Raw genomic sequence first — 14805 nt, 5'->3', positions numbered from 1 at the left:
TTCCCTTACCTCACACAATTCAATATCCTTCTCCTTAGTGAATACCGAAGAAAAGAAATTGTTCAGAATCTCCCCCATCTCTTCTGGCTCCACACATAGCCGTCCACTCTCATTCTCTAAGGGACCAATTTTATCCCTCACTATCCTTTTGTTATTAATATAACGGTAGATAATATAATTTTATTTCTCACTATCATTTCGCTATTAATATATCCTGGTACAAGAGGGAAAGCAACCAGAAGTCGTGATACATGTTGGTACCAACGACATAGGAAGGAAGAGGGATGAGGTCCTGAAGTGTGAGTTTTGGGAACTAAGCAGAAAGCTGAAGAACAGGACCTCAAGGGTGGCTTTCTCAGGATTGCTGCCAGTGCTACGTGAGAGTGATGGTAAGAATTGGAGGAGATGGCAGTTGAATGCGTGGCTGAGGAGTTGGTGCAGGGAGCAGAGTTTTAGATCTTTGGATCATTGGGATCTCTTCTGGGGAAGGTGGGACCTGTACAGATTGGATGGGTTGCACCTGAACTCGAGGGGGAGCAATATCCTTGCAGGTAGGTTTGCTAGCATGGTTCGGGAGGGTTTAAACTAATTTGCAAGGGAATGGGACCCAAGGTGATAGAGCAATGAAAGAAGTGCGTGGAGTAAAGCCGGATCTAACATATAGAGAGGTTTTGAAAAGAGAAGCTGAATAAAGGGTGTAAAGGTAGTAAGGTAGAAGGGCTAAAGTGTGTGTACCTCAATGCAAGAAGCATCAGGAACAAAGGTAACAGGAACTGAGAGCTTAGATACATACATGGAATTATGATGTAGTGGCCATTATAGAGACTTGGTTGGCACCAGGGCGGGAATGTATTCTCAATATTCCTGGATTTCAGTGCTTTAAGAGGGATAGAGAGGGGGGAAAAACATAGAACATAGAACATAGAATAGTACAGCACAGTACAGGCCCTTCGGCCCACAATGTTGTGCCGACCCTCAAACCCTGCCTCCCATATAAGCCCCCACCTTAGATTCCTCCATATACCTGTCTAGTAGTCTCTTAAACTTCACTAGTGTATCTGCCTCCACCATTGACTCAGGCAGTGCATTCCACGCACCAACCACTCTCGGAGTAAAAAACCTTCCTCTAATATCCCCCTTGAACTTCCCACCCCTTACCTTAAAGCCATGTCCTCTTGTATTGAGCAGTGGTGCCCTGGGGAAGAGGCGCTGGCTACCCACTCTATCTATTCCTCTTAATATCTTGTATACCTCTATCATGTCTCCTCTCATCCTCCTTCTCTCCAAAGAGTAAAGCCCTAGCTCCCTTAACCTCTGATCATAATGCATACTTTCTAAACCAGGCAGCATTCTGGTAAATCTCCTCTGTACCCTTTCCAATGCTTCCACATCCTTTCTATAGTGAGGTGACCAGAACTGGACACAATACTCCAAGTGTGGCCTAACCAGAGTTTTATAGAGCTGCATCATTACATTGCGACTCTTAAACTCTATCCCTCGACTTATGAAAGCTAACACCCCATAAGCTTTCTTAACTACCCTATCCACCTGTGAGGCAACTTTCAGGGATCTGTGGACATATACCCCCAGATCCCTCTGCTCCTCCACACTACCAAGTATCCTGCCATTTACTTTGTACTCTGCCTTGGAGTTTGCCCTTCCAAAGTGTATCACCTCACACTTCTCCGGGTTGAACTCCATCTGCCACTTCTCAGCCCACTTCTGCATCCTATCAATGTCTCTCTGCAATCTTTGACAATCCTCTACAGTATCTACAACACCACCAACCTTTGTGTCGTCTGCAAACTTGCCAACCCACCCTTCTACTCCCACATCCAGGTCGTTAATAAAAATCACGAAAAGTAGAGGTCCCAGAACAGATCCTTGTGGGACACCACTAGTCAAAAAGGGGAGGAAGGGTGGCATTACTGGTCAGGGATACTATTACAGCTACAGAAAGGGTGGGTAATATAGCAGGATCCTCTTTTGAGTCAGTATGGGTGGAAATCAGGAACAGAAAGGGAGCAGTTACTCTATTGGGGGTATTCTAAAGGCCCCCTGGTAGCAGTAGAGATATAGAGGAGCAGATTGGGAGGCAGATTTTGGAAAAGTGCAAAAATAACACGGTTGTTATCATGGGTGACTTTAAATTCCCTAATATTGATTGGCACCTGATCATTTCCAAGGGTTTAGATGGGGCAGAGTTTGTTAAGAGTGTCCAAGACGGATCCCTGTCACAGTATGTTGACAGGCCGACTAGGGGGAATGCCATACTAGATCTAGTATTAGGTAACGAACCGGGTCAGGTCACAGATCTCTCAGTGGGTGAGCATCTGGGGACAGTGACCACCGCTCCCTGGCCTTTAGCATTATCATGGAAAAGGATCGAATCAGAGAGGACAGGAAAATTTTTAATTGGGGAAGGGCAAGTTATGAGGCTATAAGGCTGGAACTTGCAGGTGTGAATTGGGATGATGTTTTTGCAGGGAAATGTACTATGGACACATGTGGTCGATGTTTAGAGATCTCTTGCAGGATGTTAGGGATAAATTTGTCCCGGAGAGGAAGATAAAGAATGGCAGGGTGAAGGAACCATGGGTGACAAGTGAGGTGGAAAATCTAGTCAAGTGGAAGAAGGAAGCATACATGAGGTTTAGGAAGCAAGGATCAGATGGGTCTATTGAGGAATATAGAGAAGCAAGAAAGGAGCTTAAGAAGGGGCTGAGATGAGCAAGAAGGGGGCATGAGAAGGCCTTGGCGAGTAGGGTAAAGGAAAACCTCAAGGCATTCTTCAATTATGTGAAGAAAAAAACGATAACAGGAGTGAAGGTAGGACCGATTAGAGATAAAGGTGGGAAGATGTGCCTGGAGGCTGTGGAAGTGAGCGAGGTCCTCAAAGAATACTTCTCTTCGGTATTCACCAATGAGAGGGAACTTGATGATGGTGAGGACAATATGAGTGAGGTTGATGTCCTGAAGTATGTTGATATTAAGGGAGAGGAGGTTTTGGAGTTGTTAAAAAATTAGGACGGATAAGTTCCCAGGGCCTGATGGAATATTCCCCAGGCTGCTCCACGAGGCGAGGGAAGAGATTGCTGAGCCTCTGGCTAGGATCTTTATGTCCTTGTTGTCCATGGGAATGGTACCGGAGGATTGGAGGGAGGCGAATTTTGTCCCCTTGTTCAAAAAAGGTAGCAGGGATAGTCCGGGTAATTATAGACCAGTGAGCCTAACGTCTGTAGTGGGAAAGCTGTTGGAAAAGATTCTTAGAGATAGAATCTATGGGCATTTAGAGAATTATGGTCTGATCAGGGACAGTCAGCATGGCTTTGTGAAGGGCAGATTGTGTCTAACAAGCTTGATAGAGTTCTTTGAGAAGGTGACCAGGCATATAGATGAGGGTAGTGCAGTGGATATGATCTACATGGATCTTAGTAAGGCATTTGACAAGGTGGCACACAGTAGGCTTATTCAGAAAGTCAGAAGGCATGGGATCCAGGGAGGTTTGGCCAGGTGGATTCAGAATTGGCTTGCCTGCAGAAGGCAGAGGGTCATGGTGGAGGGAATACATTCAGATTGGAAAATTGTGACTAGTGGTGTTCCACAAGGATTTGTTCTGGGACCTCTATTTTTCATGATTTTTATTAACGACCTGGATGTGGGGGTAGAAGGGTGGGTTGGCAAGTTTGCAGGTGACACAAATGTTGGTGGTGTTGTAGATAGTGTAGAGGATTGTCGAAGATTGCAGGGAGACATTGATAGGATGCAGAAGTGGGCTGAGAAGTGGCAGATGGAGTTCAACCCGGAGAAATGTGAGGTGGTACACTTTGGAAGGACAAACTCCAAGGCAGTGTACAAAGTAAATGGCAGGATACTTGGTAGTGTGGAGGAGCAGAGGGATCTGGGGGTACATGTCCACAGATCCCTGAAAGCTGCCTCACAGGTGGATAGGGTAGTTAAGAAAGCTTATGGGGTGTTAGCTTTCATAAGTCGAGGGATAGAGTTTAAGAGTCGTGATGTAATGATGCAGCTCTATAAAACTCTGGTTAGGCCATACTTGGAGAACTTAAAGAAAGGGGCTTCCCCTCCTCCATTATCAACTCTGCTCTTAAACGCATCTCCCCCATTTCACGTACATCTGCTCTCACTCCATCCTCCCGCCACCCCACTAGGAATAGGGTTCCCCTGGTCCTCACCTACCACCCCACCAGCCTCCGGGTCCAACATATTATTTTCCGTAACTTCCGCCACCTCCAACGGGATCCCATCTCTAAGCACATCTTTCCCTCCCCCCCCCCCGCATTCCGCAGAGATCGCTCCCTATGCAACTCCCTTGTCCATTCATCCCCCCCCATCCCTCCCCACTGATCTCCCTCCTGGCACTTATCCATGTAAGCGGAACAAGTGCTACACATGCCCTTACACTTCCTCCCTTACCACCGTTCAGGGCCCCAAACAGTCCTTCCAGGTGAGGCAACACTTCACCTGTGAGTCGGCTGGGGTGATATACTGCGTCCGGTGCTCCCGATGTGGTCTTTTATATATTGGCGAGACCCGACGCAGACTGGGAGACCGCTTTGCTGAACACCTATGCTCTGTCCGCCAGAGAAAGCAGGATCTCCCAGTGGCCACACATTTTAATTCCACATCCTATTCCCATTCTGACATGTCTATCCACGGCCTCCTCTACTGTAAAGATGAAACCACACTCAGGTTGGAGGAACAACACCTTATATTCCGTCTAGGTAGCCGCCAACCTGATGGCATGAACATCGACTTCTCTAACTTCCGCTAATGCCCCACCTCCCCCTCGTACCCCATCTGTTACTTATTTTTATACACACATTCTTTCTCTCACTCTCCTTTTTCTCCCTCTGTCCCTCTGAATATACCCCTTGCCCATCCTCTGGGTCCCCCCCCCCCGTCTTTCTTCCCGGATCTCCTGTCCCATGATCCTCTCGTATCCCTTTTGCCTATCACCTGTCCAGCTCTTGGCTCCATCCCTCCCCCTCCTGTCTTCTCCTATCATTTTGGATCTCCCCCTCCCCCTCCAACTTTCAAATCCCTTGACGAAGGGTCTCGGCCTGAAACGTCGACTGCACCTCTTCCTAGAGATGCTGCCTGGCCTGCTGCGTTCACCAGCAACTTTTATGTGTGTTGCTTGAATTTCCAGCATCTGCAGAATTCCTGTTGTTTGCTTGGAGAACTGTGTCCAGTTCTGGTCGCCTCACTATAGGAAGGATGTGGAAGCAATCGAAAGGGTACAGAGAAGATTTACCAGGATGCTGCCTGGTTTAGAGAGTATGGATTATGATCAGTGATTAAGGGAGCTAGGGCTTTAATCTTTGGAGAGAAGGAGGATGAGAGGAAACATGATAGAGGTGTAGAAGATATTAAGAGGAATAAATAGAGTGGATAGCCAGCGCCTCTTCCCCAGGGCACCACTGCTCAATACAAGAGGACATGGCTTTAAGGTAAGGGGTGGGAAGTTCAAGGGGGATATTAGAGGAAGGTTTTTTACTCCGAGAGTGGTTGGTGCGTGGAATGCACTGCCTGAGTCAGCGGTGGAGGCAGATACACTGGTAAAGTTTAAGAGACTACTAGACAAGTATATGGAGGAATTTAAGGTGGTGGGTTATATGGGAAACAGGGTTTAAGGGTTGGCACAACACTGTGGGCTGAAGGGCCTGTGATGTGCTGTACTATTCTATGTTCTGTTCTAGAAACCCTTGGGATTTATTTTCACCTTACTTGCAAAAGCAACCTCATATCTTCTTTTAGCTTTTCTAATTTCTTTCTTAAGATTCTTTTTACATTCTTTATATTCCTCGAGCACCTTATTTTCTTCCTGCTGTCTATATTTATTGTAGATATCTCTCTTTTTCTGAACCAAGTTTCCAAAATCCCTTGAAAACCATGGCTCGCTCAAATTTTTAACCTTTCCTTTCAACCTAACAGGAACATAAAAATTCTGTACTCTCAGAATTTCACCTTTAAATGACCTCCATTTCTCCATTACATTCTTCCCATAAAACAAATTATACCAATCCACTCTTTCTAAATCCTTTTGCATCTCCTCAAAGTTAGCCTTTCTTCAATCAAAACTCTAAACCTTGGGTCCAGACCTATCCTTCTCCATAATTATATTGAAACTAATAGCATTGTGATCACTGGACCCGAAGTGCTCCCCAACACAAACCTCCGTCACCTGACCTATCTCTTTCCCTAACAGGAAATTCAACACTGCCCCTTCTCTAGTTGGTACCTCTATGTATTGCTGCAAAAAACTGTCCTGCACACATTTTACAAACTCCAAACCTTCCAGCCCTTTTACAGTATGGGCTTCCCAGTCTATGTGTGGAAAATTAAAATCTCCCCAATCACAACTTTGTGCTTACTACAAATATCTGCTATCTCCTTACAAATTTGCTCCTCAAGTTCTTGCTCCCCATTTGGTGGTCCATAATATACCCCTATAAGTGTTACTACTCCTTTCCCATTCCTCAATTCCACCCAAATAGCCTCCCTAGAGGAGCCCTCTAATCTATCCTGCTAGAGCACCACTGTAATATTTTCTCTGACAAGCAATGCAACACCTCCCCCTCTTGTCCCTCCGATTCTATCACACCCGAAACAATTAAATCCAGGAATATTTAGTTACCAATTACACCCCTCCTGTAAACATGTTTCACTAATAGCTACCACATCATACTTCCAGGTTCAATCCGCCTCCCCGTGGCACTGGTAGCAATCCCAAGATTGCTATCCTGGAGGTCCTGTCCTTTATCTTGGTGCCTAACTCCCTAAGTTCACCTTTCAGGACTTCCTCAATCTTCCTACCCATGTCATTGGTCCCTACATGGACCACGACATCCGGCTGCTCACCCTCCCTCTTGAGCATACCGAGAACTTGATCCAAAATATCGCAGACCTTGGCATCAGAGAGGCAACAGACCATCCAGGATTCTCAATCTCTTCCACAGAACCTCTATATCTGTCCCCCTAACTATCGAATCCCCTATCACTACTGCTCTCCTCTCTTCCCCCGTTCCCTTCGGAGTTGAGGGTTCCATCTCAGTGCCAGAGACGCAACCACTGCAATTTGTCCCTGGTGGGTCATCCCCATCAACAGTATCCAAAACGATGTACTTATTGGTGGGAACGGCCACAGGGGTGCTCTGCTCATTCTGTCTATTCCCCTTCCCTCTCCTGACAGTCATCCAGCTACCTGTCTCCTGACTCTAGAGGTGACTATCTCCCTGTAACTCCTCTCTATTTCTGCCTCTACTTCCCAAATGATCCGAAGTTCATCCAGCTCCAGCTCTAGTTCCCTAACTTGGTTTGTCAGGAACTGCAGCTGGATGCACCTTTCGCAAGTGTAGTTAACAGGGACGATTGTGCTCGCCCTGACTTCCCACAGCCTGCAAATGGAGCACTCAACTGCCCTAACTGCTGCCTCCATTACCTACTCCTAAGGTAATTAGATTTATTAAAGGAACTTACCCTTAAAACTATGCCCCCTCGTGTTAGCCATTTTAGCCTTGAGAAAAAAACTCTGGCTATCCACACGATCAATGCCTCTCATCATCTTATACACCTCTATCAGGTCACCTCTTATCCTCCGTTGCTCCAAGGAGAAAAGGCCAAATTCACTCAACCTATTCTCACAAGGCATGCTCCCCAATCCAGGCAACTCCTTGTAAATCTCCTCTGCACCCTTTCTATGTTTTCCACATCCTTCCTGTTGTGAGGTGACCAGAACTGACATAGAACATAGAACAGTACAGCACAGAAACAGGCCCTTCGGTCCACAATGATGTGCCAAACCAAATAAATAAGTACTCAATTGTCCAAATAAACTAATCTATTCTGCCTACATAATGTCTCTATCCCTCCAGTTCCCTCATATTCATGTACCTATCTAAACATCTCCTAAAAGTCCTGCCTCTGATATTAGACATTTATCTGGGATAAAGACACTGTCTGTTTACTGTATCTAAGATAAAGTAAAGGCATCCGTTAGTCTTGTGAGACCATGGATCTGCATCTGGAAAGTCTTCACTCTCCAGGGTGCAGGCCTTGGCAAGGTTGTATGGAAGACCAGCAGTTGCCCATGCTGCAAGTCTCCCCTCTCCACGACACCAATGTTGTCCAAGGGAAGGGCATTAGGACCCATACAGCTTGGCACCAGTGTCATCGCAGAGCAATGTGTGATAAAGTGCCTTGCTCAAGGACACAACACGTTCCCTTGGCTGGGGCTCAAACTCACGACCTTCAGGTTGCTAGTCCAATGCCTTAACTACTTGGCCATGTGCCCACTTACTCTATCTATGCCTCTCATAATCCAGATACTCTCTAATCCAGGCAACATCTTGGTAAGCCTCTTCTACACCCTCTCCAAAGATTCAACATCCTTTTATAATGGGATGACCAGAAATGTATGCAACCATAACACTCAAACTTCTGGTAGTGCCCCCACCCCACCCCTTCAACATTTCCCATCTGCTTTTCCCTCTCTCACCTTATCTCCTTACCCACCCATCTCCTCCCTCTGGTGCCCCCTTTTCTTTCTTCCGTGGCCTTCTGTACCTTTCACCAATCAACTTCCCAGCTCTTTACTTTATCCTTCCCCCTCAAGGTTTCACCTATCACCTTGTGTTTTTCTCTCTCCCTTCCACACCTTTTAAATCTACTCCTCAGCTTCTTTTTTCCAGTCTTGCTAAAGAGTTTTGGCCCAAAACATTGACTGTACTCTTTTCCTGGATGCTGCTTGGCCTGCTGAGTTCCTCCAGCATTTTGCGTGTGTTGCCAGTTTATATTAGGGAAGTTGAAGTCCACCACGACTACAAACGTATTATTTTTATACTTTTCCTTAATCCGCTTGCATATTTGTTCCTCAATGTCCCGGGGGCTATTGGGGAGGGGGTCTATAGTACAATCCCACCAGAGTGATTTGCACCCTTTCTATTTTTGAGTTTTACCCGTATATATTCAGTGAGCGAGCCTTCCAATCTGTCCCCTCTGAGTGAAGCTGTGATACTGTCTCTGATTAGTATTGCAGCTCTCCCACCTCTTTTACCTCCCTCTCTATCTTTTCCAAAACATCGAAACCCTGGGAAAATTAAGCACTCATCTCTGTCCCTTTCTCAACCAAGTCTCTGTAATGGCCACAACATCATAGTTACAAACATCCTTCTAGCTTGTACGCCTTCCCCTCCCCTGCCTTCTTATTCTGACATTTTCCCCTTCCTGTTCAGTCTTGATGACAGGTCTCAGTCACAAATGCTGACTGTTTATTTTCCTCCATAGATGCTGCCTGACCTGCTGAGTTCCTCCAGCATTTTCTGTGTGTTACATAGGACAGGAAGTGATTACAGAAGTAGGCATGAGCAAGGCAAAAAAAAAAAACAAAGCTCCCTTACTGGGAACCAAAAGAGGTAAATGGCCCAGGGTGAATGTTGAATTAGGACAACAGAGTTAAAGAATAGTTATGAAAACTGACTCAGTTCTGTTTCTCAGGGGTCATGAAGCCAGAAATAATGCCCCAGTCAGGCTGAGATCAGCTTACCCTGCACACCTCACTCACAGACTGCTTTAACAGATAAGTCCTTGACGTTGTTTTCATTGCTTTGAATTGGAATTTTTCTTTTGTTAAACAGGGCAATGAATGATCTTGGGGAGTACATAACCACTGATATAGAAATATCCTGGTTGCCAAATCTGGATGATTTAATGAAGGGATATGCTCGTAATTTTCGACCGGGAATAGGAGGTAAGTCCATATTCAATAGGGATCTCTAGAGTCATACAAAAATACAGCACAGAAACTGGCCCTTCAGCTCATCTAGTCCATGCTGAAACTTTAAACTGCCTACTCCCATTGACCTGCACCAGGACAATAGCTCTTCATACCCATACTATCCATGGACCTATCCAAACGTCTCTGAAACATTGAAACTGAGCTCACATGCACCATTTGTGCTGGTAGCTCGTTCACTCTCTCACAACCCTCTAAGTGAAGATGTTTTCCCTCATATTCCCCTTAAATTTTTCATCTTTCACCCTTAATCTTTGACCTCTGGTTGTAGTGCCACCCAACCTCAGTGGAAAAAGCCTGCTTGCATTTACCCTATCTATACCCCTCATAATTTTGTATACCTCGACCAAATCTCTTCTCGATCTTCTATGTTCTAAAGAATACAGCCCATTGTACTCAATCTTTCCTTATAACTCTGACCCAGCAGCATCCTTGCAAATTTTCTCTGTACTCTTTCAACCTTGTTTACATCTTTCCTGTAGGTAGGTGACCAAAACTGCACACAATACTCCAAATTAGGTCTCACCAACATCTTACACAGCTTTTATAGAACATCCCATCTCCTGTATTCAGTACATTGATTTATGAAGGCCAATGTGCCAAAAGCTTTCTTTATCACCCGACCTACATGTGACACCTGTTATGTACCCCGTAACTGGGTTGCCAAACCAGCAGAAATGGACCACTTAGTTGGAGTCTGGATTACTGGAACTAAGAAAGTTTTATTAAAGAAATATGTAACACAGTACTCTAATAGTAAGGATATAAATGCAATAGGTTAGCAATGATAAAACACACATGTACACAGAACTAGGATAATAGGATCAATCAAGCTCTATCGCAGTCTAGGGGTAAAATGATCAGTCTCAAGTGACGCAGAGTTCAGTTCTGTTTAGTTCAGTTCGCAGTAATCACTGTTGTGCCGTTGGGGAGGGGGAGAGAGAGAGAGAGAGAGCGAATGATGATATTCAAATCGGATTCAAACAGACCTTTGATATTCCTCGTGGTTAGCTTTCGGGTGAGCCCTTTGTAATGTCTTCTGAGGTCACCGACTGTGACCCCTCCGTTCCGGATACGATCGTTCTTCTGCAGTGAACCTGGCACCCAGGCAAGGGTGGACACACACACCAGGTTCCTGCCAATCGTACCTTTCCACCCTGTGCGTCTATGGTCGGTTCCGCGATCAGACCTTCAAAACTCCCACCAACTTGTGGGGGGGGGGGGGCACAACGCACTTCCAGGGTCTCGTTATCTCGTGGTGTCATGGTGTGTCACTTGCCTTAGCGAACCCGTTCCTTTTATCCCCCTGCTGGGGTATCACCTGTCCATCAAACTTCAAACAGTTCAGGTTCAAAGCAACCGGTCTGACAATACTTGGAACTGTGTCTCTTTTCGTTAATCTCTCTCGTCTCTCATATTAGCATTTTGAATGTTTCCCCATTGTCTCTCTTATTGGCATCAATCTTCTGATAACTTGGTCTTTTGTCACACCCCTACCCTTCAAAGGATTTTTACCGGGGTAAAAATTATAGGCATGAATACACTATTAGATACACACAAATATACATGTTCATCAGCTATTTGGCTAATACAGAGAACTTTAAGTTGTCAACCCTTGACAGACGGTCAGCAATCACATTTTCCGTTCCTTTTATATGTGTTATTTTAATAATCCTCTAAGACAAGGCTCCAACTTAGCAAACTTCATAGTGGCCAAAAACACTAATGAGTTGTGATCAGCGTAACTTCTCAGTGGTTTTCGTCCCGGGCACAGATAACAAGGGTCGTCCCACACCAACTTAGCATTCTTTGGCAAGGGCTTAGTAAGAGGGTGGGTCATATCCGCAAAGTTTTTTTTTGCAAAACTTCTGATAGTACCCCACCATCTCCAAAAACCTTCTCAGGGCTTTCTTGTCTGTCGGGGTGGGGACTTCAGAGATAGCCCGCACCTTAGCTTGCATCGGAGCCAGCTGCCCCTGTCCTACCACAAATCCCATATAAGTGACCTTCGCGTGGCCGAATTCACTTTTTGCGAGGTTCACTGTCAGGCTGGCTTCAAACAGCCGTTTAACCGGTGCCACACTGTGCTCCTCCCACGTGTCACCTCCAGACCACTACATCGCCAATATACACTTCTGCGTTCTTTAGCCCTTTTGTCACTGAATTAATCACCCTATAGGGGTGTTGCTCACTAGGCTAACCTGATGTGATGACAGCACCCTGTCCCAGCTCTTTGCATTGCCTTGGGACATCCGAACATACATGTGCGTGCCGTTTAATTAGCTCTCTTAGCGGGGCGCCTTGTTCGGGGATCAAGGGAGAGACTTTATCAGCAAAGCTGGCCAAAGCAATAGACTTCTCCCATCTGGTCGGCACCATACTTACCTTTTCAAAATGGGTTTTCCCCTTTTCAGGTGGCACACTAGCCTCATTAATTTTCGTGATAACACCGACTAGGTTTGTTCGCCTATCGTGGCAAGCTGTTAGCATATCAAAAGCCTGTAATTGTGTTAGCTCATGTCTACAATAGTCAATACCATCCTTCCTCCTGTGTGGCCAGTAGAACTCTTTCATGATTCCGCCGACTGTTTTCCTTCCCACAAAATGTCCACCGAGGGGTATCTTGTGGGCCAGGTTAAGAATCTCATCCCCATAAATTTTTGGCACCACCCCCCATTCCTCATCTGCGGGCACGGTACTTGGTCTCCATTTCTTCCTTAGCACTCTCTTCTCCACACAATAGCCCACTGGCTCCCTTTTTAATTCTGCTTCGGAGAGAGCTGTCTCCATCAAAACCATCAGCTCCTCGTCTCGCTCCTGTGCCTGTACAAATTCCTTCCTTGCTAATGATAAATCTACCTTAATTTCTGTTTCACTACGCTGCTCCTCATTTTCTAGCCCCTTCTGATACAAGGCTGGTAAAAACGTCTCAGCCAATTCTATATTTACTTCGGCAGCCTTTCTAGACATGCACTGAGTCACTGCGCAAACGGGATAAACCTGTGAGTCCATGTGCGGGGCCTCAATCCTGGCAGCCTGGCTTGTCAATCTTACTGCTGGGTACACCTCTCCGCCGGCGAGGTTCTTACCGAGTAAGACCTCCACGTCTTCCATCGGTAGTTTGGGCCTCACCATGATCATGACCGGTCTGGAGACCAAGTCGCTTTGTAGGTGTATCTGGTGCAAAGGTACTGCTTCAGTCCCTTTCCCAATGCCTTTGATCACACTGACCTCCCCAGTCTCGGTCTCTGAACTAAAGTCTAAAATACTCCTTAAGATCAGTGACTGACAAGCTCCCGTGTCTCTCCAGATCCGCACTGGAACTGGGTTTAACCCCTCCTTCACCGACACCAATCCAGCTGAGATAAACCTCTCGCGCCCTTCCTGAACTTTATCAGACCTCTTCTCCCCTAGCGGTTTGTTTGCCGGCTCAATACAGCCAGTCAGAACTGCTGTTTTTCCTTTCCCTGTCTCCTTCTTTGGGGCAAAGCACCTGGACACAAAGTGACCGGCTTTCCCACAATTATAGCATACGACCCCAGGAGACTTCCTACCAAACTGCTCCCGGTCTACCTTATCCTTCTCACTAGTCCCTGGCTTACTTTCTGACTTTTCTGGTGAACTCTCTCCGCCCTCTCGACTACCCTTCTGGTAGCCTTTACTTGGGGCAAACTTTGTTTTATGTGTCAACGCGTACTCATCCGCTAACTTAGCAGTTGCTGCTAAAGTGTCTGCCTCTTTCTTATCTAGGTAGGGTCTCATACCCTCAGGGACACAACCTTTAAACTGCTCAATCAGGATCAGCTGCAGCAGTCTGTCATAATCCCCATTGACCCCTTTCAAGGCGTACCAATGCTCACAATATGTCTGCAGCTCACGGGCAAACTCTAAATACGTGCGGCCCCACTGCTTCCTTGCATTCTGGAACCTCTGCCGGTATGCCTCCGGGGCCAACTCATAAACCCTGAGTATGGCCTCTTTCACCACCTCATACCTCTGGGCATCTTCTGCGGACAAAGCCGAGTATGCTTGTTGGGCTTTTCCTTTAAGTACACTGTGAAGCAAAACAGCCCACTTATCCCTCGGCCAGTCCTGCCTTGCAGTAACTTTTTCAAAATGGAGAAAGTACCGATCAACATTGGTCTCATCAAATGGGGGAACCAGCCTAACCTCCTGGGTCGCCCTGAACCCTCCACCTTGGTTCGGCGCGGACCCCTGCTGTCATCTTTAACCTCACCAGCTCAAATTCCCTTTCCCTCTGTTTCTCCAACTGCCTCTCTTCTCGCTCCAACTGCCTCTCTCTCTCTCTCTCTCCTGCCGTTCTAACTGCTTCTCTCTCTTTTGCCGTTCTAACTGTTCCTCTTCGTGTTCTAGCTGCCTTACCTGGAACTTGTGCTCGAGTCTCAGTTTTTCAATCTGCACCTGTACTGTGTCTCCACCAGGTTTTCCAATAGATATCACCTCCAGCTCCCCTTGGGGAAACACACCTTTAGACACATAATGCTCTATGATAGCTCTGTGCATCTCCTCTCTCCTCATGGTCGACTTCCCCTTAAAAAGATTCAACTGTTTGGCCACAGTTACCAATTCTGCTTTCCTGGCATCCTCTAATGCCTCCAAGGTTGGCGCCTTTAGAAATTCCTCAATCTCCATTTCTGCTGTTTGCCTTTTCTTTCTTTCAGGAATTTTAACCCAATCAATTTACCCAGTCCCAAATTTAGCGTTCAAAATCGCTGACGAGAACCCCACTTATGTTACGTACCCCGTAACTGGGTTGCCAAACCAGCAGAAATGGACCACTTAGTTGGAGTCTGGATTACTGGAACTAAGAAAGTTTTATTAAAGAAATAAGTGACACAGTACTCTAATAGTAAGGATATAAATGCAACAGGTTAGCAATGATAAAACACACATGTACACAGAACTAGGATAATAGGATCAATCAAGCTGTATCGCAACCTAGGGGTAAAATGATCAGTCTCAAGTGA

At 46.1% G+C, this 14805-nt stretch overlaps 1 protein-coding gene across 1 annotated transcript in view; it reads left to right on the top strand.

Annotated features, from left to right (window-relative positions):
- The window catches only part of gabrd (gamma-aminobutyric acid type A receptor subunit delta), a 96179-nt gene that overhangs the window by 40710 nt on the left and 40664 nt on the right, over positions 1–14805 (top strand). Inside the window, exon 2 of the mRNA XM_072244751.1 lies at positions 9660–9772. Within this exon, the coding sequence (XP_072100852.1) occupies positions 9660–9772 (113 nt within the window). The remainder of the gene's footprint in view (positions 1–9659; positions 9773–14805) is intronic.

This window comes from Mobula birostris, chromosome 27 (genome assembly GCF_030028105.1).
Source record: "Mobula birostris isolate sMobBir1 chromosome 27, sMobBir1.hap1, whole genome shotgun sequence".
Lineage (NCBI taxonomy): Eukaryota > Metazoa > Chordata > Chondrichthyes > Myliobatiformes > Myliobatidae > Mobula > Mobula birostris.
The sequence above is the reverse complement of the archived record's forward strand: the minus strand, read 5'-3'. Positions and strand labels throughout refer to the sequence as shown.